At 39.6% G+C, this 24,725-nt stretch overlaps 1 protein-coding gene across 1 annotated transcript in view; it reads left to right on the forward strand.

Annotated features, from left to right (window-relative positions):
• Positions 1-24,725, forward strand: part of megf10 (multiple EGF-like-domains 10) — a 79,954-nt gene that overhangs the window by 11,978 nt on the left and 43,251 nt on the right. Inside the window, exons 2-5 of the mRNA XM_042509621.1 lie at positions 3,461-3,596; positions 8,753-8,854; positions 12,984-13,084; positions 17,456-17,548. Of these exons, the coding sequence (XP_042365555.1) occupies positions 3,478-3,596; positions 8,753-8,854; positions 12,984-13,084; positions 17,456-17,548 (415 nt within the window). The 5' untranslated portion in view covers positions 3,461-3,477. The remainder of the gene's footprint in view (positions 1-3,460; positions 3,597-8,752; positions 8,855-12,983; positions 13,085-17,455; positions 17,549-24,725) is intronic.

Here is a 24,725-nt window from a genome sequence, read left to right on the forward strand (position 1 = left end):
TTATTTCAACACACACAGTACACATAATCCTACAAATATCCTGACATCGCACACACCCGAGGTGTGGACTTTAGTCTCATGACTTGAACTCAAGTCATAATCTGACTACCTCTAGACTTAAACGGACCGAATCAGAAAGACTTGCAACTCTTTGCTAATTAGCAGTAATGGAGAATGTCAGCCTGTTCTCATTCCCAGGTTGTCAAGCACTGACATGCCCCTCGGCATACCAAAGCATCTTTATAAGAGGCTCTTGGCTTGCATCTAACCCCAATGTGAAGCCATCCACGGCAACACTTGACACTGAGAGCTACTGATGTAGCATGCAAGTCCAACATATTCTTATTTGAAGTGGACTTGTGTGTCTACATATTACACTCTAGGTATCCTTCTGCATCTGCTGTTGACGTTATCAATGCTGGAATGTCCACAAAAGCACATGGTGAGATAATGCTACAAAAGCATGTGGTTACGTTCAGGCAGCAAGAGCACGTGGCAACCAGTGCCGGGGTGTCAGCAAAAGCGCACGTTTAGGATTACGCAACAAGGGCACGGATGGTTAGGTTCCAGCATGAAAATTTGGGGTTTGTTGGATCCATCCATTGGCCCCTCCCATCTGCCCTATAGGGACCTTCTTTATATCATGTTGCTACCGGCAGCATGTCAACCTGTCCCAGTAGCGCATCATGGAGACGTGGCAGGTTCGCAGCCCGTTTGCCTAACAGTGCGTACCCACCAAACGCGATGAAAATTATTTCATCGCGCCTCAAATGAAATCGCGTCGCGCCGGACGCTCCAGTTTTGACGCTCGTACAAAAACCCCAAAATGGGACTCGACATGCGACGAAATCGCGCCGCGCGTCGAGCCCACCCAAACAACAACATTTCTTCCGGCATTTCATTCTCTCGTTGACCATGCCTGAGATAACCACGATCGCTGCACTGCACCTGCTCTGGAGAAGTTCCCAGCGTCGTCTGCGGGCTAGGCGCCGACGTCGGTTCTGGGTGCATGCTACCCTACGGAGGCGGCGTGAGCTCGGCAAGTTCCACCGTCTCCTGCAACAAGGGACAGGAACTGTCGTACAGCTCTGAGTGAGCGGTGACGGCTACGATAAGCTGCTCCTCCATTGTTTCTGGCGGTTTGATTAGATTTTGCGAGGGAACACCAGGACGTCCATATGTCAGCACGTCGATGACGATCTCAACGCTGATAGGCTGTCGCGGCGCGTCTTCACGCGACAACGCCGCAAAAGTTCAATTATTTCAACTTGAGCGTTCAACGCGTCCAACGCGCCGCGCAGTCGCGTCCATCGCGTCGCCCAGCAAAATGAGGCGTCAAGTCGCGTCTTTGCATTGACTTTGTATGTAATCTTGAGGCGCGATCATTTTTCATCGCGTTTGGTGGGTACGCACTGTAATATGCTGCAACAACAGGTACCATCCGGCCAGCCAGACTGGATGGCTTATCATTACATTAAAACCAGTTATGTCTGGCTGCGTTCTCAGTTGATGCTGCGTATCATTCACCTGTGAAAGGTGGTTCTTGGCATTTGGATCTTGTGCCAAAATCATTGCAAAAATGGTGATACTTGATGACTTTGGATTGAGAACAGGCGTAGCATTGGTGGGGGGGAGGGGAGGTGGATGGCTCAAACCAGGTGTTCACGCCAGGGACAATAATTTGTGTCTGTGGGGTTTTTTTGGACTTTTTTGCCTTTATTAGGTCGGACAGCTTAGATGTGAAAGGGGAAGAGAGCGAGAATGACATACAGCAAAAGGCCAAAGGACTCCTGCAGTTGTTGCGGTGAGGACAAAGCTTTTAGGAAAATTTTAAGATCAACAAAGTCATAATAATTCAGCTCCAAGGGAACATGCATGTCTGACGCATTGACTATTCATCCAGTAGCCTTTAAGAAATTTCATTGTGGACCAAAGTGGTGGACCTGACTGACCAACATTTTCATCCCTTGAGTTATTATGTTAGCATGGATAAAATGTTTTATAACAAGTCAACTCCTTGACAACAGTGAATCTACTTTGAAGCTAGTCACACTGAACAAGCAGGAGTGAAAGTTTGTCAGTCAGCAAGAGCAGCAGACAGGCAGAAGATGGTACGTCAGATTTTCACATTCCGACATTAAACATTCAGGTAGTCAGCCTCTCATCAGACATCTATTGACTTTTAGGGGCACATATTGACAGACATTGTATATAATATTCATAGCTATGTTTTCATTACTTTATAATCACCCAAAAAGATATAAATCACATTTTTGTCACCTTAAAATGAGTTTTTTTTTCTACATACGGAGTGAATCCTCTACCTCAGGGTTCGCCACGTTGTTTCTACAATAGCCCGGAACGTACAGTGTCTCTAGATAGGATCATTTGCATTTTTGCATTTTTGCATTTTTGCATTTGCCAACGTAGTTCTCCTACATGCTTGGCACCTAGGAGAAATGTGAGGTTGTTTCAGTCTGCAACCTCACTGCTAGATGCCACTACATCCCACACAAAAGACCTTTAAGTGGGCACTAAACTGTTGTCTTTGCTGAATAAAAGAATTATCAGTTGTTACTAATTAATCTTGTTGTCACAAGTTATTTGCCCAAAGGCCAGATGAAATATGACTCTTGCCTGGTGCTGCGGTGCTCTGTGATCACTGCAAGCTAGCCTTTGTACTCAAGTCAAAGATCTTTTGTTAGTGAGTGAGATACATATTTAATCAATATGTCATATCTTCTGTTGCTCATCATCTTTCTAGGTATGACATCACAATTGCAACATTTTTTTGATTTAGTTATTTTGTTTTGTTTGATTAGTAAGGAGAAAGCTGGTTGATTTAAATTCAATAATTTATGGAGAACGGGTGGGATTATATAAATTTGTACTTCTTGTCACTTCTTTTCAAATATGTAGTGTTCATGTAGTACATGTAGTCATATAGTGTTTGACCATTTCTTTTGCTTTATGTTTTTTATTGCCTGTATATTACTTTTTTTCTGTCTGCTTGTTTGTTTGTATGATAACTTGTAGGATAACTCAAATTCAAAATCAAATGTTGAAAGCTGCATTAAAATGGATTAATTATGGATGCAAAACTAGATTCACTAATCATGTATCTTATCAATTCATCATTTCATTTCAATGTTAGGGTCATCATATAACAGTACTGATTGTACTTAAAATTGATTTCTTCTTTAAAACACAAAGTTTAGGACTTGACTTGGGTCTTGTTGCTCTAAGGACTTCACCGGTAACACTTGAGACTCACTATGTCCCACTTTGACACAAACATACAATATAATTGAATGAAAATAAAAAAATAAAGAATTCAACTACTTTACAAAAAAAACTCCTTATTTGTTTTTTTGATTGTATTTGGATTACTTTCTAAACATGAAGAACTCAACTGCAGGCAGTTAATCCTTGTCCTCTCCTCATCCATCGCTGTCTGCAGGTGCAGCTCTGACTGAGATGGCCATGTCTCTGCACTGCCACAGGATGGTCATATTGGCTGTGGCCTTCTGTTTCCTGCCTTGCATCACTTCCTCCCTCAACCTGGAGGATCCCAACGTCTGCAGCCACTGGGAGAGGTCAGTCACAATGCTGCAATCATTTCTCTAAAACCTTATGGGCTTGTGTTACTAACACACTGATTTCGGTAGCCATGGTAGCTAATTCTGCTACTTACACATGTAAGGAGCAAATCAAAACATGTGAGAGAACCACCTCCCCGCCAATCAGAAAATCAGAGTTCAAAATCAATCTTATGCCTGTGCGTTTGGCCACATTCAGACCGACTGCAGCTCTTTGTGAAAAAGCAGCCCTCTCATTCATGTGAATGGAGTCAGTCTGTCTGTGCTATCAGGATGTCAACACAGGAGGCTCCGGCAAAACAACGCTGTGTCGTAGAATATAAATATCGTTTTGTTATACATCGCACCACTCTCAGAGCGCAGAGCGCACTCTGGGCACAGATGGAGAAATAGGATACCAGGCACAGAGAAAATAAAACTTAACTGTTCATTGTGCTGGGTCTAAAAGTTTGCGGTTTGCAGTTGCTCTTCACATACATCGGATTTGATCAGTTCTGACTGAATCGATGGATCAATTACCCATCCTGCTCAAACAATAACAAATCACAACCTGCTGCTGAAGAAAAACAAACCCATAAAGAGCTCCGCCTGCACTGTGTTCACAGACACAGAATGATAAAAAAGAGACACACACACAGAGAAAGATTTTTTTTTCTTTTGAAAAGGAAAGTTTTCTGCCATCCATATATTTAAGTATGACAGTGGAAAAGCTGCATGGAAATGGCAAAAGTCGATAGAACTTCTTCAACTGCACATTTTATGCCCACTTGAGACGGTTTTTGCCTATGTCAAAAAACAGTTGATGTATGAAATTTGGAAATGGAAATTGGTCAAATAGTTTCTGACAGAGCAAAAATCAGACCTATGTTATGGATCAGCTGTTTCTGCTGATGGTGTCTTCCACTGCATCAGAATTGCAGCCCTTGTAGTTTTTAAGATGTGCCCAAACTGACCGTGCGTGAATCAAGATGGTAACACACTTCATTTTCCACAATGGCAGGGCACCACAGCTTCACCCCTGCTGCTTTTAGCTTTCATAATAAAAGCACAAATTTACACAGAGCACTTCACTAAGAGGCAACTCAACAAAAGATTCTGGAATCATTGCATTCAACTGTCTTCATCTCATTAACATGAAACATGGCCAATACTAGCTGACATCAAAATACAACTCCTAAAGACCATGCTCCATTTTTCTCTTAGATGGTTAAATGGTCAAGGCAACTTATTTTGTTTCTGGTTCGCAACTTCTACCTCTTCTATTCTGTTTACAGCCTACACCACCAACTTTAACTATGCTTTGCTAGCCCGTTCTTATTCTAAAGATGTCAAAAACTGCTGCTGTCAGTGCTTCATTGTAAGATCGCAATGCCAAAAGCCAACGCTGAAGAAAAGAATGCTGCTGGACTGGCCGCGGTATCATTATGTGCTGGTGGATGGCTGGATGGCACCTGCTGCGGCAGCATGATACACAAAGGGGCGGCTTCCACTAGAGAACAAGGCTTACACACGATATGCCGCAGGAAGGCATCGAGTTGAAACGCTGCTAATAACGATGTAATATAAGGAGCCTGATGGCATCTATAGGGGGGGCAGGAGGGGCGGTGGATGGGTCCAACAAACCCTGGACTTTAATGCGGAAGTCCAGTGACGGCTTCCTGTCTGAATGTGATGTTTTTTTTCCTTCCCCTGCTCCTAACCATCTGTGCCAGCTTGTATATTTCTTGACATTGGTTGCCATGTGCTTTTGTTGCCTAAATATAATTGTGTGCTGCATCATCCCACCATGTGCTTGTGTTGACATTACGGTAGCTGCATCCTGGAATGTGAACAGCAGACACAGAAGGATACTTAAAGTGTAATATGTAGATGCAAAAGTCCACTGCAAAGAGGCATCATGTGACAACTTGGGATGAGAAAATGTTGGCTTTGTGAAGCTGAATTTATTTGCTCCAAACCAGATAAATCACACCAAAGTTGCATTTCATTTGTGCAACATTTTAAAAGTTGTTTAGAATTTGCTTGACCATTGAATAGGAGCATGGCTTTAATTTTTAAGGTATCTTAAACACCACAAAGGAACCAAAACAGCATCTGTGCCGTTTTAAAGCAGGTCTGATTTTAGTCTGAATTTCAGTATGAAGCAGGAGTCAGGAATTAGCCTAGGTTAGCATAAAGAATGGAGTAGGGGGGAAATTGTTGTTTTTACATTTTGGCTTGCATATAAATTTAAAAAACATGAAACAAAGTGTAAATGTGTAAGACAATACTTTGATATTAGCTTAGGACCAATCGTTAAAGTTTGAAAAAGAGATAAATAAGTGAAATAAATCTCTTGGCTGATTTCCAAATTAAAAGGAACCTTGGAAATCCATTAAGTGAGATGTTAAGAAGAAAGGTGGAGGCAGATTTCCCAGCTATATTGCCTTTCACTGACTAATCTGAGGAAACAGCTGCATACGTACTCAGTGCCTCCCTCTGCGATGTTGTCCTGAAGACTGACGGCAGACACAAACTCAGAAGAGGAGCAGAGAGAGAGAGAAACACAGTTTATCAAGCTGGTCATAATCTGACTGCCTACTGCATAATTACATGGACTTGTTGCTGTTTATACAAGGTCACCTGACTTCCTATTTTGCTCCCAACATGATTACTATAGCTATTAGGGTTGACGCCTCACAATAATCAAAAATATGGGTTGTAATAAGCTGCTTGTACAAAGAACCTATGTGGTCATGTTTTGGAGAAGAACATGGTCCACACTAATTGGAAAAAAACCCCGTAAAAAAATGCTTTTAAGAAAAAAAAATGACATCCTTAGTATATATTTTTTTAAATTATTACAGCCTGGGGTATGTCAATGATTAGCAGCAACATTGATTTTTATACATTACTATTTTTTGTGTAGTGTCAAATACTTATACTGCTCTGCATACAAAATGCACAAACATCAGTCCAAATCTCTAAGCAACTATGTTTTTAGATGGAAAAAAACCACACATACAAAAAGAATTATTTTCAATATACTACATGCAAAGTTGATTTTTTTTTATCATTATCACAGCCTGGCATATGTCAATGATTTGCAGCAACACTGATGATTGATTTTCTCCAAATGCCAGATATGGTAAAAATGATGTCATGGGGTGGAAAAAAGTAAAAAATGACAAATTCTATTCCACTTAACAGTCTGAACGTAACAATTTAGTTTCCACAGTGTATTTTAGACTTATTGTAGGAGCTGAGCTGGAAATTCAGATGTTAAACAAAAATACACAATCTGGCCAAAATGTATGCCATATGCATGAACACAGCCAAAGTTATCAAAATATGAGGAGTGGGGTGGCTCAGTTAGTAGAGCAGGCGCTCCATGCACAGAGGTTGTGTCCTCGCTGCAGTGGCCACAGGTTCGAGTCCAGCCCTGGTCCTTTGCTGCATGTCATCCCCTCTCTCTCTCCCCCTACACTACATCTCTCCTATCTAATAAAGGCAACAAAAGCCCCCAAAAATATTTAAAAAAGAAGAATGAAAAGCATGCAACATGTGTCAAAAAGTCCCCAAGGGCTAATGCATCAATAACTGTGAATCCAATAATATTATTTATATATTATTTCCAAATGAGCCATTCTGTATAATTTAATGTTCATTCTTTTGTACTTTTACTCAAGTGCATTTTTAACTTATGAATTTTACTAGTAACATAGTACACACTACATTTTACACTGTGGCATTACCACCGTTGCCATAGTAAAAGCTCTGAGTACTTCGACCACTGGTTGCAGCCCTAGTTTTACTGTACGTCCATCCATCCCGTTCTTGTGACAGCGATATCTCAAGAATGCTTTGCCGATTTTTTTTCAAATTTGGCATAAATGTCTACTAGGTCTTAATGATTAACTGTTTCAATTTTAGTGGCCAGTTTTTAAAGAACAAGGTTACTGTGACCTTGTCCGTCTCAGATTAATAAATGTGATAGCTTAAGAATGCCTTAATGGAATTTATTTGGCACGAATTTCACTTGGACTCAACGATAAACTAATTAGATTTGCTTCTGTTTCCTTCTTGTTAATATGATGTCTCAAGAAGACCTTGAGGGAATTTCTTCATATTTGGCTTGAACACCCATTTTAAGTTAAGGGTGAACTGATTAGAATTCGGTGGTCAGAGGTAAAGATCACTGTGGCTTTGTGTTTGTGCCATTTCATGAACCCAAAATCTCAAAAGGGCCTTTGAGGGAATTTCCTCAAATTTGGTGCAAGTGCCCACTTGGTCAAAGGTTGAAGGCATTGTGACCTCATAGGTTTTTGGCCATAATTCAAGAATTCAGTTGCTTATTCTGACAAAATTTCACAAATATCTAATAGAATCAAATTATGCAGTTATGACATTTTATATTCAAAAGGTAAAAGGTCAACTTCACTGTGATATCACAATGTTCTGCATAAACACTTTCCTGGCCGTTACTCACATCATATCTCAGACATGGAACGGGAAACATTTGGTCAGATACTAACTTGGTGACACTAACCTGTAAACTGTGTTTATTGTTGAGATCTTTTGTGCTGCCGGGGGAAGATGTGTGTGAAGAATCCATGTTTTTACAGACATGGATATAAACTATATCTGCATCTTGACTGCTGCAAAGGCTTACAACAGCAAGGCGGTAACCCTAGGTTAATGTGAGGATTTTGCGATGATTCAAACTAAATATTTTGCATATTTTGGGCCAGACTAAATAAACAATTTGAAGACATAACCTACACAATTCGATTATAAATAAAAAGTGGCAACAATAATCAACAATCAGTAATGAAAATAAGCATTCACCATAGCCATAAGTGATACAGTAAGTAGCTGCAGTGAAAAATGAATGCCTTTACACCGTGGTAAGAGCAGTTCACGAGGCAGTCATAAGTTAGCTTTTGTCACTGCCTGCACTAAGTTGGTTTGATCTGCTGGTGAGACAAGTCTTAACACCACACTGACTGATGGAGGGCCACACAGAGTACAGTGACTGTTGGAAAAGCTGCTTGTATCTAATCCCTCCTGACACACACCACCACACACGCAAACACATACACACATACACACACACAATGATTCTGTTTTTCATGTTTGATATCTCTCTCCTCTCTCTCTTCCTGTTCTTTCAGTTACTCTGTGACAGTACAGGAGTCATACGCCCATCCCTTTGATCAGATTTATTACACCAGCTGCACTGACATCCTCAACTGGTTTAAATGCACCAGACACAGGTGAGGACAAGTGTGTGTGTGTGTGTGTGTGTGTGTATGAGAGAGAGAGAGAGAGAGAGAGAGAGAGAGTGGGAGTGGTGGTTTATTAAAGAACCAGACCATTGCTTTTGCATGCTTTAGCCCATATTCTGTACACTAAACTTGACATATATAACATGCCAACTCATACCAGTGTTTTACTGTCCCAGGGCTGAGAGTTCCCCAGTCAGGCAATCAGCACTGTTAACATCCTGTCTTCTTTGATTTTTGTCAAATGGATGTTATTGTGGCATTGCAACACTGTATACATTATCAATAGCAACTTTATGACCAAACAATGAGAACAGTCAAAAATAAAAAGCAGACTAAAATGTCAACTTAGAAAATAGCTATTTGAAAAGAAAAAGTGGTCCCTTTAGGTGTTTTTTTCTGGAGCTTTCAGGCCACAAATTGTGTCTTATACAGTAGTTTTAAGCCAATATGAACACTTTCTGCTGTAGAGTGAATGTAGTGGGAAAGGAGGTATGCTGCCAAGTGATGAGTAGCATGATATTCATGCTACTATATATAAAACCTCTCAAATTCAATAACAATTACAAGCAGCAATGCTTTTTATAGTATAATAAACCATAGTAAAATAATTTTATGAAAAAGTGAAAGTATAAAATGTTACTTTTATCTGTATGTAAGTGAATTATTTCAACTGAAAGATCCAGCCATGCATTTTCCCATCAATCTATCTACCATCCAGCACTATTCAGTCCAGATTCACGATAACGGTATCATATTTACAAAGGTAGAATTTATGGCTGAGCTGTTGTATTGTATTCCATGAAATGGCTACTGACTGTATAATTTAATACTAAGGTAACACTTGTTTTTAATCCTCAAACCTGTGAATGCTTAGTCATGATGAACTTTTCAGGTCCATTTAACAAACTGTGCACAGTATATTGTGGTTTTTGATTCTGTCAGCTGATGGAATTGTGTGTCAGCTGCCTCTAGAGAACCAAACTGAGAGAAAATCAGCTGTAATAAACCCGTTGGTGGATTAAGTATACATGGTTAATCACAAACATTTCAGGGAGGGAGGGTGATACACAGAACACACAGTACAGTAAAATGAATTCATTACATAATAAATTCTGTTCTGTCACCCAAAAGGTAATGAGCATTAAAAGCCTTTATTTAATTATGCAAAATTGTGATTAAACACAGACTGGTTTGGGACTCACAAGGTCTTTATCAGAACAGAGATAAAATAATCATGATAGCTGGTTCCATATGGAGACCAGCCACTCTCCACTATCCACTCTACATTTTATGTCACATCATAAAATAAAGAACTGCCACTTTAATGTGATAGAGGAGTTTGTGTGCCCCTGTGAACCTGAAAGCTGTGATGTGCAGGGCAAATCGGTCCTGGTAGGATCTCCCAAGGCAAAGTGGCGCCCGGTTAGGGGCCAGACTAAGAGCAAATCAAGAAACTGACATGAAATAGCTAATATGGAGCTTGAATATTTTAGTCAGTACAGAGACTCCAAACGTGGAGGGGAAATGGCCAGTGAACATCTATTGGCCAGACCTAGGGCCTTGGACCATGGAGCATGGTCAGCCCCAGCATGAAGAGATTTCAAAGCACTGCCCTGGTGGCTGTGGTATGTGGTACTTGGTACCATAACACCCTAGGCCAAGTATAACAACTGATCACCACCTTTTGGTGAGATGGATCAGATGGCGGGGAAGCTGCCAGACAGACCTGGTAAACCCAAACATGTAGTGAGGATGAACTGGGTATGTCTGGCCAAGGACCCTGCCCATGAGATCCTCAACTCCCACTTCCAGAATTTTTTGTGCGTCTTGGGGGAGGTTGGAGACAAGGAATCAGAATGGGCCATGTTCAAAGTTTCTGTTGTTGAGGCTGCTGCTAAAAATTGTGGTTGGAAGGTTGTCTGTGCCTGTTGTGGCAGCAACCTAAGAATCTAAGTGCTCAAACTATTGGGGTATCATTTATTTCAGTATGCAGGAAAGAAAGCTCAAACAAATTGAGCCAAATTGTCAAGCCTCAGATTCAGGAGCAATGGAGAGACAACATCCTGGCCTGTTGGAGGGGTCATGGGATTTTGATCATACAGAGTACATGTGTTTTGTGGACTTGGACAAAGCTTATGACCATGTCCAGCGGGGAATCAGGTGGGGGGCACTGAGGGAATAAGGGGCTGTTACTACAACCCCTCCAGTCCTTACATAATCAAATTGTGAGCTGTGTCCGCATAGAAAGCATATAGTCAAACAGGTTTTCAGTGGGTGTTGGCCTCTGTTGTCCTTTGTCAACAATTCTTTTTGTTATATTCATGGACTGGATATCAAGGCGCAGCTGGTGGGAGGAAAGTATTAAGTTTTGGGACCTCAGTATTATCATCAGTAGTATCTTTATATCTTTTTTTGCAGATGATGCAAATGATGCAAAAAGTCCAGCAGTCTATGAAACTGGTAACAGCAACTCACTCATGATAGCTGGTTCCATATATAGACCATGCATTGAGCGTAAACAGGATGATCCTTAACAACTGTGAACCCACCTCATTTCAGTCCATAACAACAGCAGGAGAGTTCCGTTCTTTAAAGTCTTCCTTACTTTCTTTTTTCTATCCCTACTTGGACATCCTTCATTAAATCTCCTCTTTAACTGTCCCTTTATGGAAATCTTACATTGGACCATAGGTAAACACAAGGCTAGCAGGTTGGAGCTACAGGTGGTATTATTACCTTTGCAAAAGCAAAAAAGTGCTCTGTGACAAAAACATTGTCCCCTTTACCAAAAGTTCAGTAGTTTCAATCTGGTCACTAAGCAACTTCGGACATGAACTGATGTTTTGCTAAGACTGTGCTGATCTGGTGATCTAATCATCTATTTTAATTTAGGCACTTCCCATTTTCCAAACATCTGTGCCTGGTCTCAGTGCTACCAATCCTTTCATTTCCCTATTCACTCATTGCACACACATATCATAAGGTCACACATAACACATCTTAATTCATGGATGGATAGATTATTTTACCAGATTTATTTCTTTAGCAATTAAAATCTCTTTTTGATCTGAGCGCTACCTTTACTTACTGCTGCTGTTTCATCTGCAATGGTGACAGGTTGAGTATTGGAGACATACAAGTCAAATAATCAATAACGAGTTTTAGTCCTTCTTCTTTCTCTTCTTCTGGCCTCTCAGTGGTAGAATGGGCTTGCAATGATCCTTGCTCACCTCCTGAATTTAGCATCAGTGTCCTTTTTTTGAGCCTCTTTGAAAATGTTATTCTGTTGGCTTCATCATATCATGACTTCTAGCATGCAGTGGGACTGTTTGAGTTTGAGTGTCTAGTGGTCAGGCTTAGAGTCAGCACCTCAGGGATGGGAGAGAGTTGCTGTCCCAAGCAAAGGAGTTGCTTGGGACAGTGTGCTTGGAGTTGAAGTGTCTCACAGTCATGTTCACAATTGTAAGATAGAGCGTTAGATAGTTAGGTGGTTTAGGGCGGCATCTGAAGTGATGCTGGCGTCGCACCAGACTGTCGCTGTGAAGAGGGAGCTGAGCTGGAAGGCAAAGCTTTAGATTTAATGGACCACCTACATCCCGACCCTCACCTATGGTCATGATGAGCCCTTCGGTAGTGATCAAAAGAATGAGATTGTGGATACAGGCAGTTGAAATGAGTTTCCTGCTCAGGATGGCTTAACTCAGCCTTAGAGATAGGGTGAGGAGCTCAGACATCTGGAGGAAGCTCAGAGTACATCCGTTGCTCTTTTGCTTCAAAAGGGGCCAGTTTAGGTAGTGTGGGCATCTGATCAGGATGCCTCCTGGGCGCCTCCCGTTGAAAGGTTTTTGGGACACATCTACAGAATAGAACCAGAGCATGCTGGAAGGATTATATATCTCATCTGTCATGGGAACACCTTGTGATCCCCCAGTATGAGCTGGAAAATATTGCTGGGGACCTTGCTCGTCCTGCAGCTCCCTAAACACGGCACTAGATAAGTGGCTGAAGATCGAATGGAACAATAAAATGAGCACAGAATAATGAATACTGTGTATGCATCATTCCTTTTAATGAGTGTCTGATCCTACATCTGAACTCACTTCCTGTCTGCGTGCAGGGTGAGTTACCGTACAGCATATCGAAGAGGTGCCAAGACCATGTACCGAAGGAAGTCACAGTGCTGCCCAGGTTTCTATGAGAATGGAGAGATCTGTGCTCGTGAGTATCTTTACACACACACACACACACACACACACACACACACACACACACACACACACACACACACACACACACACACACACACACACACACGGGAGTTAAACCGCTTTTTTACCAAATTGGTGCTTTTACGGTATAGTCTCCTTTCCCATTTCCAGTAGAGCAGAGCTGTGTGCACGGCTCTGCAGCAGACAAGAATACCATTTTGTGTCAGATTTTTTAGTTTTTTTTCTTCTAGGTGTGTCATGATCAACAGAACAGGTCAATAAACAGTAGAAAGCAGCATGGGTGGAAGCCTGTGAAAACTTGATGGTGCTTACTTTGGCTTTTTCTACATCTCCTATTTTCTCACTCTCTGTTGCAAACTCAATAAGGGTTGATTTTGATTGATATTTAGGAGCTGTTTGGACAAAGACGGACAGTATTTTGTGATGGCGAGTCTATCTCACTGGCAAAGGGGCTAAAATTTGTGCGCTTACATGGGTGTTGTGTTTCCAATCACTATCAGAGCTGGAGCTGATAACTACCCGTGACCAATGCAGAGTCATCTGACCCAAGTGTGAATGCCGATTGTAACCTTCCCCATTACATTAAAAAGCCAAACATTAGCAAGTGTTAGTGGGGTTATTTGTGCAGTGGAAAAGTGGCTTTAGGGACACATATTCAGTAGGGCTGGGTGCTATTATAATACAGTATACAAAATCCACGATGATATCTAGTCTCATTGCACAATATAACTGTAGTCGAAATATTGCCAAGTCCCAGCATTCATCTTTTTTTTGGCACCCTTCAGACTTAATTGACTAGATTGACATAAACAGAAAGAAAGAAGGTATTTGTTTTGTTGATTTGTTTATTTTAAGAATCCCCATGAGGTGACACTTAAGCGACAAGCTAGTCTACCTGGGGTCCACAGCAAAAAGGTAGTAGAAGGTCACTAGGAAATACAATTAAAACAAAGCAGAGGTGATTATTAGATAGTTTCAAAACTGCATTTATAATTCTCTTAATAATTTATATTATTTATTTATTTATTTATTTTTTAGCATTTTCTTCATCATTTTCTTTTTTTCTTTTCCTTTTTTTTTAGCTGATTTTTAGGTAATTTTCTTGTAACTTCTTTTTACTAATTTCTTGCTGTTTTTTGGGCCATTTCTTGTCAAGTTGCTCGACACCCTCCTCTCATGTTTTTGAAAGAAATTAAGCCAATTTGCTCCGATTTTTAAGTTAGAGGCAGCATCTGATTAAATAAGTAGAATGAAGTATCTACTGCACAATAAAGTTCGCTGAATGGCTTAATGGGTATGGAAGTAATAAGAATCATATACTTGGGCTTTCATAGTCTCCACACTCAACCACTCAGCTGTAAAGGCTGAGGAAACAGCAAAATAACTCTCACTAGGCAGAAAAATAGAACCTTGTTCTTCAACATGTGCTGTCTTTACAGTGACTTCACTTGCCAATGATGCTGCTATGCACCCCCTATCCACCCGTCCCTGTCAGTAGCCAGCAGGCAGTGACAGGTGTGAAGCCACAGTGGCCAGTGGCAAAAACAACAACTGTTTTTGAGCAGCGACCGTAAAAGAAAATCATTATGTTAACACTCAGCCTGCTGTTATGATGCTGGAAGGAGATGGTGGTATAAAAGTCCTAATATCTCGATGCTTTTAGTGGAGATGGAGACCACACTTTAATTTATGCAGAAGCTGTGATAATGTGCCCTGGGAGATCAGAGGGGAACTTATTTTGGAGTGAAAAGGCTCCCTTGTATCTGCAACTATCACATGTTACTCTGAGAATCTCTCTTCAACACTCTGCAGGAAGGAGAATGTGCCAGATACTCCAGGCTACATGGCCTTTCCAGATGGGAGTCAGAGGAGGAAGTCAAATTGCATTTAAGTTAAAATTAGTCATTTTCTTTGGATGTAAGCCTGCTACACATTTGAATTTCAAAATACTGCAAAGCCTAGTCTGTCAACTTGTGATGGCTTTGTGATGACCTATGTAAATATTTAGCAACACAGTAAATGTCTGCTAAGGACAGAGGGAGCTTCTTCTTCTTCTTCTTCTTCTTCTTCTTCTTCTTCTTCTACTTCCTTTCTTCTTCTTCTTCTTCTTCTTCCTCTTCTTCTCTTCTTCTTCTTCTTCTTTTTGTCTTTCTAGGTTTTTTTTTAACTGTGAATCCATTTTTTAGATTTTTATTGTTATATGCATCAAAATGCCAGCAGTGCGTTTTCGTACAATGAAAAACAGTCATGCAGTTGCACAAAAATTAAACAATGGATCTCATGCAAGACATGATGTATGAACAAATGTTCTCTTTTGTTTGTATCATGATTTTCTCTAATTTTGTCAGTACTCATTGATTTTTTTGGATTCACCAATGTTGTCTAATTTTTGCAATTTTCTTGGGAAAGAGAAAAAGAGTGTTTGAGAGCACTCATACCAATATAAAAGGAAAACATTTTCACGGACCACAAATTGTTGCCCAGCACAAGAAAAATAAGTTTTACATTAGAGGAACATTTTAAAAATGCATTAATATCATTTAATCATATGTAAAGGATTTAAAAGTAATTATTATGATTTGGTTATTAAATTTCAGGGCTAAAGAAATACTACCATGCCTGGTGATTTTTCCAGTTACTGTAATGTGCATTCATCTCTGACCAGTGCTGTAATGTAACTAAGTACATTTTACTCAAGAACTGTAACTTTCAAAATACTTGAGTATTAGAATGAGTTTGAAATGAAAATATACAAGTGCAAGAATAAGCCTATTTATTAGAAAATGAATTGGCACATTATTTTATTTACTTCATTTTTTTACTTTATACTTCATTCTTTTTACATCAACACATTTTTCTAATTGTACTGACATGCATAGAGTAACATTTAAGGGCTTTCAGAGTGTTTTTTATGGTGTGGGATTAGTTATTATTTGATTTAGGCTTAGGCTAAGACTGGCATCTCTCTAGTCTTGACCATGTAACAGAGTCTTTGCACATGGCACAAAACCTGCCCATATATAGTATTTAGGGGACATTACCTGTAGGTGACTTCAGTGGGATTCAGCATTGAGCACACACCTGGTCAGAGCAGATTTGGGTGTTTAGAGTGTTTGGTGCATCTGGAGTTGACATCTCTTATACTTCCTGTTACTAGAAAACCAAGAGACAATGTAAGAGAAAAGTTAAGAGAACTTTGCTGCATGAGGTCCAATATTTCACACTAAAACAAGTACAACATAATGAAAAAAGCTAAAACCAACAGACTTGAATGAATAGAAGAGAAAAGGAAAAGGTATGTTTGACAGATCCTACTGCCTGGAGATAAAAGCTGACTTTATAATAATTGATGCTTATATATATATATATATATATATATATATATATATATATATATATATTATATATATTATATATATATATATATATATATATATATATATATATATATATATATATATATATATATATATCGTGCAACCAATGATGTCAGTGAAGAAAAATTATGGATTGCCTTTGCTTCCACACTCTAGTCTTAGGTTTAGGCAACATATGCACTTTGGTTAAGGGTTAGGAGAAGATAGTGATTTCAGTTAAATGTTTGTAAAAAAAAAAAAAAAAAGTTCATGATGAAAGGCGATGTTAATGTTTTAGTCACTACCAGTGAATATTGAAGTGAACTTTTTAATAAAACTATCAACATTTAGAACTTTCCAGATATGTTCATAATAGATAGAAAACATAATTTTTGGCGTTATGTTTCCCTCAAAGCGTACGTGCTGTTTCAAATTAGTTGTATATAAACGTAATGTCTAGGACACAAGGTGCCTTGTTGCAGCTTGGAAGAATTCTAAATTGAACTTAGGGGCTCATTTCAGATGAACTAATTCTTGCATTCTTGATTCTTGCAACGGTAAGCAAAACTGTTGCATGCATGAGGACATAGAAGCTGCTTCAAACCAAACTGCCTTTCTGGAAAATCTTTTTTTTTTTTTTTTTTCAGTGAAAATCATCTCAAGCTGAAAACAATGATTATTTATAACTTGAGTGACATACTTAAAAACAAAGTGGTCCAGAACTGTTTTGGATTAAGTCAAGTTGAGTCATCAGTCTGGGAAATCTCATGTTAGCCAAGTCTCACAACAGAGTCCAAGTAGAATCTCATGTCCTAATTTTATGACATAAATCAAATTGAGGTGCCTCGTCTTCATCCTGCAGCACTGGTAAAGAGAAAGCATAAATTCCAGCTTTATTTTTTTCTATTTATTTATTCTTACATGACTGAGTCCAAAGCAGACATCATTTGTGAAAATCTTTGTGAGTGCACTGATCCGCGTCTTCCTGTCTCCTCCATGTGCAGCTCATTGTGCAGAGAGCTGTGTTCACGGACGTTGTATGGCCCCCAACACCTGCCAGTGTGAGCCGGGCTGGGGGGGCTCCAACTGTTCCAGTGGTAAGTCCTCCAGCTGCTGCTGTCTGTGACCGCTCGCTTCTTTGTGTGTGTGACTCTGGTGTTCTGTGAAAGCACTCTGAACTCACTAGGGGAAAAACAGACCGTGGTGTCATCTTACTGACTGCTGCTCACCAACAGTTACAGCAGCTAAACACCCTGTTTGTTCTCATGGCTGCAGATATACATCTCCTCAAGCACTGTATTAATCTAACATATATCTCAGAAAAGTACAGTGCTCAAGGAGTATAAAGTCATAATGTCGTTATTATATACTGCATACAGTAAGCTTATATATGGGCTTATAAAATAGAGGTTATTGTGCAGTATGACGTAGTTGAAATGGGTTCATCTCAATTAAACATACATTAAAAAAGGAGTGGAACCACCTTCAGTATCACAAACAAGCCCCAAACCATTGGCCAGAATTCAATATAGACCAGGGGTTCTCAAACGTAATATTAAAAGGTCCAAGTCTGATTTCTATTCATTCAGGCCAGGCCATTGGTGATAAGCAAATGACTTTTATTAAACTTGCTTATAACAAAATTTCTTTGACATCTCCTGTTTCTCTTTTTCCTTAAGTGCAGCTTTAACTATCTCATTTAAACGCTCCTTAAATACCTCTGATTCAGAAAAGGACTTTTTGTTTTTGTTCAGCACCCAGGCCTCTCGGAGATATAATGGCGTTTGACATCATCATGATCCATGACACCCATGCACAGTCTCTGCAGCCATCAGCTCTCTTTTCTTCTTTCTCTTCTTTCTCTTTTTGGCCAGCTGTGAGCATCTTCATCTTCTCAAAGCCTTACAATATGAGTGTAAATATATATTCCAGCCATAGATAGAAGTCTTATCCTGTCAGTAGTTTTGTCAGAGCTAATATATTTGTACTTGGCCATGTCCTCTGAGGTCATGTCACTGCAGCTCGCTCTTGTTTGTCAGTCAGCTGAGGGATCCTGATTGAACAACACTCAGCTCTTGTGTCTATGAATGGCGTGTTTGTTTGTGGAAAAGCTTTGGGATTTCCTGTACTTTTTGACTCTTTGATGTTTTTTTTGTTTTAATATCTCATAGAAAATTAGTTGTCCTTACCTCAACTCTCATTGAGCCATCTTTTAGCACTTGGCTGAAGCATGTAATGCCCCCAAATCCCCCGAGAGCAGTGCCATTAAAAGTTTTCAAGTGGAGTCATCAGCATAATCAGATTCTTAATTTGATTAAGTTTCAGAGAGAATGCTGAATAGAGTGATGCCAGGGCAATAGACATCTCTTTCATGGAGTTGAGGGCTCAGAGTGAATAAACTGATTCTTTTTAAAGTTAAATTTACCACTCTTTAGTTGGTGAGACTATACACTGTAAAACAAAGTGCTTCATACAGTAAAATCACACAAACACACACACACACACACACACACACACACACACATCGGACTGAGAGTTAAACCCTTTTTCCAACAAAACTGGCGCTTGTACACTACAGACTTATAGACTGCTTTCCCATTGTTAGTAGAGCAGAGCACAGTACACAAACATGTCAATAAACACCCAAAAAACAAAAAAAAATGCCTCTCCTGACATGCAGCATCAGAACATGAACATGTTGAGGTAATTCTGTCATAATTTAACTTGTCTTAACTGTCAACTTCAAAATTGAAGTAGCCCAGACACTAACTTTTTTAAAGTTAAAATGAATTGTTAGAATGAAATGAAATGAAGTGGCCTGTTTGTTTTGGAGAGAAGACCTAATTTGACAAATGGTTCAAAACCTCGTAAACCTCTGGATCATAACTTGTTCAGATCTCCCGTCCCCATCTAGATCTTGTAGTCATCTGACCACCCAGATGCACAGACTTATTTCTGATATTTGCTGATTGCCTTTTTCGCATGAACAAAATCAAACTACTTCACTCATGTGTCAAAGGTTTAAAATCTTATAAAAAGCATCTGAATACAACACAAGAAAACTGATGTTGATCCAAAGGGTAAATGTCTTTCTAAGAATTTTCTTTGACTTTGGAGCAGCTGTTTGTACTAAGAAGCTTCATGAATATGACCCCTGTAGTATGACCAGGTTTTTCACTCCTGAGTTCATATTTTGGGGAACTGACAGTGGGGAAAATAGTTCTGGAACAGCAACTCCTTCCTTGAGTTAGCAGTTACAGGAAAAAAAGTAAGTTTGCTCTAATAGAAAAAGGCAAAAGGCAGGATTGTTGCAAAAATGATGATCTCATGCATAGCATGACTCCGCAGATTTAACACATTAGAGCAATTTACTGGTCATGCTCAGTGGTACTTAGTCAGTGATAACAGTTTTATAATGTCTTGTGTGGCTCTGGAGGAGCTATATCAAGTTGAAGAAAACACCCCCTGATGATGTCATAGTGATGTTAACTTTTTTCGCTTTACAGGTGTTTTTGGAGGGAGTTTTTCCTTAGTAGATGTAAGGGTCTAAGGACAGAGGGATGTTGTATGCTGTAAAGCCCTCTAAGGCAAATTGTAATTCGTGATAATGGGCTTTATAAATAAAATTGAATTGAATTGAATTGAACTGAACTTCGTCATAGAGCTGATTAGATTGCTTCCAGCAACTGAAATTAATTCAAACAAGTAACCGCTATAATGTTCACTTTTTAAATTTTTGAAAAATTGGTTCAAAATTAAGCAAGTTGCAGTCGATTTTGTAGTAAAATCTGCACCTCTAAATATGCATGTATTTGTTTGATAGCGGATCTTGACCTCCCAAATATGATGCCCATGCAGATGTGTATGTCAAACCAGGAACACGGTCGCTACATTTCTATGTCTATGATCCCATAGACATAAAAATGTAGCGACCGTACCTGAAAGCTATACTTGAGCAAAGTATAGATATCTCACCAGAAAATGACTTAAGTTGAAATTCAAGTCACCCATTAGGATATTCCTTGAGTAAAAGTCTTAATGTATTTGAATTGAACTGAACTTAAGTATCAAAAGTCATTTCATGATATTAAATGTACTAAAGTAAAAGTATGTTTGTACAAGTAAATGCTGTTATTAAAAACGTTATGGTGTAAGATAGCTGTCAGAAAGATGTATCCATAATTAATCATTCTTATTTGTAATTTTAACAATTTCTATGTCAAAAAAGTTGTTTTACACAAAATTCTGCTGTCATATAGTGAGTCGGTGAAATTGGGTTCGTGTTTGGGTTGTTTTTATGTGAGTATGAGTGTAAAATCTGTGACTGCAAAGTCTTACCCTTATGAATACAACTCATGTTTCTACTGCTACGAAGTCTTCACTGTGAGCACGAATCCAAGTTTAAGGGTACAAATCGAAAAGTGCTGAAATGACGTCACTGAGGTTTCTCCGGACTACTTGGTGCGCTTGTTGCCCTCCATGTTTGCCTCTGGGGCATGCGCATGCGCAGTTGGAGGAATCGCGGATCGATAACTCTCCCTGCGACCTGACTGTGACCTCAGTGATTCTTGTTTTTATACTTATATAAAAACAATCCAAACTCAAACCCAGTTTCACAGACTCACTTACATGACAGCAGAATTTTGTGTAAAACAACTTTTTTGATGTAGAAATTGTTAAAATTACAAATAAGAACGATTGATTATGGATACATCTTTTTGACAGCTATTTTACACCAAAAAGTAAAGCAGTCAGAATTTTTTTTATTCCTAACATGCAGAACCTTAGAAATGGAGTGTATATTACACTTGAAGAATGACTAGATCTGTTTACAAATTGAAAGATTTTAAGACAGAAATCCAGTTTGTCCTTCCTTTCCCTATCGTCATTTGTCCATCCATTTCCTCCTTCCCTCTCCCCTTCCTTCCCTGTCTTGTACTAAGATGCGTAGGCCAAATGTGGTAGAGTAAAAGTATGCATTTTAATTAGGAAATGTAGTGGAATTGAAGTAAAAGTTGATAGAAATATACAAACTCAAAGCACAGAGTGAGTATCAGTACAGTAAAATACTGAGCTAGTGTAATGAAATATTATTACTTTGTTACATTACAACACTAGTGACCCATTCAAGGGCCAGTAGCTGAGCATATGTCAGCCTCAGCTGCTTTGATGGTGTCCATTCTTTTCTTTCTCTCTGTGCGTCCCCTGACTTTGTGGAAGTAAAGTCCTAAAATCTCCTTCTACTCATTCCCTTAGTGAAGGAAGGTATCCCGCCGCTGATCAGGTTAGCACTGAAAACATGCAGACAGTGTCCACCCAGCGTCTGTGGGAGGTTATTTTGGTTGCTGGTTATGAGCCTGAGAATGTGTCTCCATGCAGGCTGATACACTGATACGCATGAGGAGCCCACAGGGTGTGCCCCGCTGTCTTCAGTTTCAGCCTGTAATAACGCAGCTTATTGTTGTGTCTGGGCCCCGGGGCTCCCGTGGGCCACACTAGGCCCTGTCTGTCTGTCTGCCCTCACATACACGCATGCACACGCACATACACACACACACACACACACACACACACACACACACACACACACACACACACACACACACACACACACACACACACACACACAGGCATAGTTAAAAAAGTTTCTCCTGTCAATAGGAACTTAATGAAAGTATGAATGACTTGAACATTTGATACTTAATCGTGGAATTAAGGAGGTGTGATTTTCATTGATTCATTAACCCTTTGAAACCTGGACTGACATCAGATTCCTTTTGCTGTGTTCAGATGCCTTTGACAAGAATTTGAACCTTTGAAATGTGAGCGAATAAGTTTGATTTCTTTGAAAAACACGGGAAAAGGCATTCAGCAACTTAGCATGAAATGTGCCGCAAACTGCAAGAAATTTGTGAAAGGTGACAAGAAAATGGCCTGAATATTAGCTTAAATCTGAGAGAGACAGAATGAATTTCTTGTGGCTTTGTTCATTTCCATCTCTTCATGTTTTTGAAAGAAAATTGCTCAGGTTTCAAAGTGTTAAGCAATGGGAAAAAACTGCTTTGAACCATTATACATACCCTAAAGTATCAAAAATGTGATAAATACATTGATTGTTAGAAACTGGTTTACCAGCATGTCTTTGTTGAATAAAGGAAAGACAAGAAAATGAAAGGGAAGGAAGAAAAGTAAAAATGTAGGTGAAATGGCTACAGTGAAGAATTAGTAAAGGTCTGAATTGTCCAGTTAAGATAAATAATTTCACTATATATTTTTTTATGACTCAAATAAGAGTCAAGTATTGCATGCACAGTCTTCATGGTGTTTGACCCTGTTATTGTCCATGATCTTTGAACCTAGTGTCCCTGTTAGACTAAATAATTTACTTGGTTATTCTAACTCGATGATGTCCACATACGTTAAACCAAAATTATGTTCCCCCAACTTTACAGTTTTACAGTCTCAGTGTTGCTGTTATATTTTCTCTCAACAGTGTCCTCTGACTGTCCAACATGTTCTCATCCCAACTCATCACAATTTAGCTCATATTACATTACATTGAGGATTTGATTGCATTCACCACATCTCCCACCCATCGCGCGTTCCAACCTGCCGTCATCCTGCCCCGTTCCCCCCATGTGAACACGACAGGTTCTGACCAGCCGAGTTCTCAATCTTGTGTATGCAGTAGTTGTCGTCCTGCCGTCTGGCGGCGTATAATAACACCACAAACAGATCTGTCTGGCAGCATTTTCACCTAACACCGTGCAGCGGCGTTTTATGTGCGCCCAAAAGGTGGCTTTTGGCATTGCATTCTTATGCCAAAGGCACTGTCAAAGTGGTGCTATTTTATGCGTTTGGTGAATAATAATGGGCTGGTGTGTCTTTATGGTAATGAAGGAACATGTCACACAGTGCAACAGTGTGACTCGTTCTTTTTTTTTCTCAACAATGGAGCTCTGCGATGCTGAGAAGAATTAAATATCAGGCTGTAATACAATCCAATGCAATTAAATTTTATTTATAAAGCCTATTATCACAAATCACAATATGCCTCAGAGGGCTTCACAGCATACAACATCCCTCTGTCATTAGACCCTCACACGAAAAAAAAAACAAAACAAAAACAAACACAAAAACAGTAGAAACCTCAGGAAGAGCGATTGAGGAGGGATCCTTCTTCCAGGATGGACAGATGTGCAATAGATGTTGTAGAGACCAATAAAATTACTGTAGATGACAAAATTATACATAGGAGAGAAAGAAAGAGAGAGGGGGAGAGATGCACAGCAACAATAATAATAGCAATAACATAACATATCACAATACTAATAGACAGAAAAATTGATAAATGTAATTTATGATAGCGTGTAATATTACATGCAGATGTTTTGGTTTACATAGGTGGCAAACAGTTATATCTGACTCCAACTCAGCTAGGTTACCATGTTGACCTTAAACTATGCTACTAGATTAACTAAATTTATATTGAAGTTTTCTGAATTTTCTAAAACAGAGCAGCCAAATCATCCCTGTGAACTAGTACATGTTTCCTGGGTTTAGTATCTCTTCTTCTTAATCTTAATCTCTTCCTCCTCAGTCAGTCCACAGATCAATACCAGGCTGCAACCCAGATAGACCACCCGAGCTGTGGCCCCTCACTATCAGTCTGTGATACAAGCTGCTGATTCTCCCACTTACTGATGTGTTCATGTGTGGGAGAGTGCTGTGGGGGATGTTCTTAGTCAGCCATGAGAGAAAAAGCTCAATGGCTCTGAACTTGGAAATAATTAATATTTTGGATGTTTATCATGTTTTGTTTCTTTCAGAGGAAAATCTGTCAATATATATCGTAACATGGCAGTGCTTGTGCTTTTTGCTCGTATGTTGGATACAGTGGAAACCGTGACTGACTGTGTGTCTTTGAAAAAGCAGCAAGTATAGTTATATTAGGTCAGTCATTTCATTCACCCCCGGTCATTCACCAACCCCCCTCAGTAACATGTCTTTAATTTCCTCAAGAGCCACTAAAGACTCCAAAGCATTAACTGTGTTTTACAGGTCAGCGGGCCCCAACAATATGTCTGAGGATCAATTTGGGGGCCAAGAACAGGAAATGGGGGAAAGCAGTGTTCACAGGGAAGCAGGAATAATAGGAGAAAATTGTATGGTAGGGAATGACCTGAGGCGCTGGAGCTTGTGATTTAGTACACATGATGACAACACAAGATGCTCAGGAGGCCTCAATTCAGCTGTTAGAATACATCAGAAATA

This window comes from Plectropomus leopardus, chromosome 20, assembly GCF_008729295.1.
Source record: "Plectropomus leopardus isolate mb chromosome 20, YSFRI_Pleo_2.0, whole genome shotgun sequence".
Lineage (NCBI taxonomy): Eukaryota > Metazoa > Chordata > Actinopteri > Perciformes > Serranidae > Plectropomus > Plectropomus leopardus.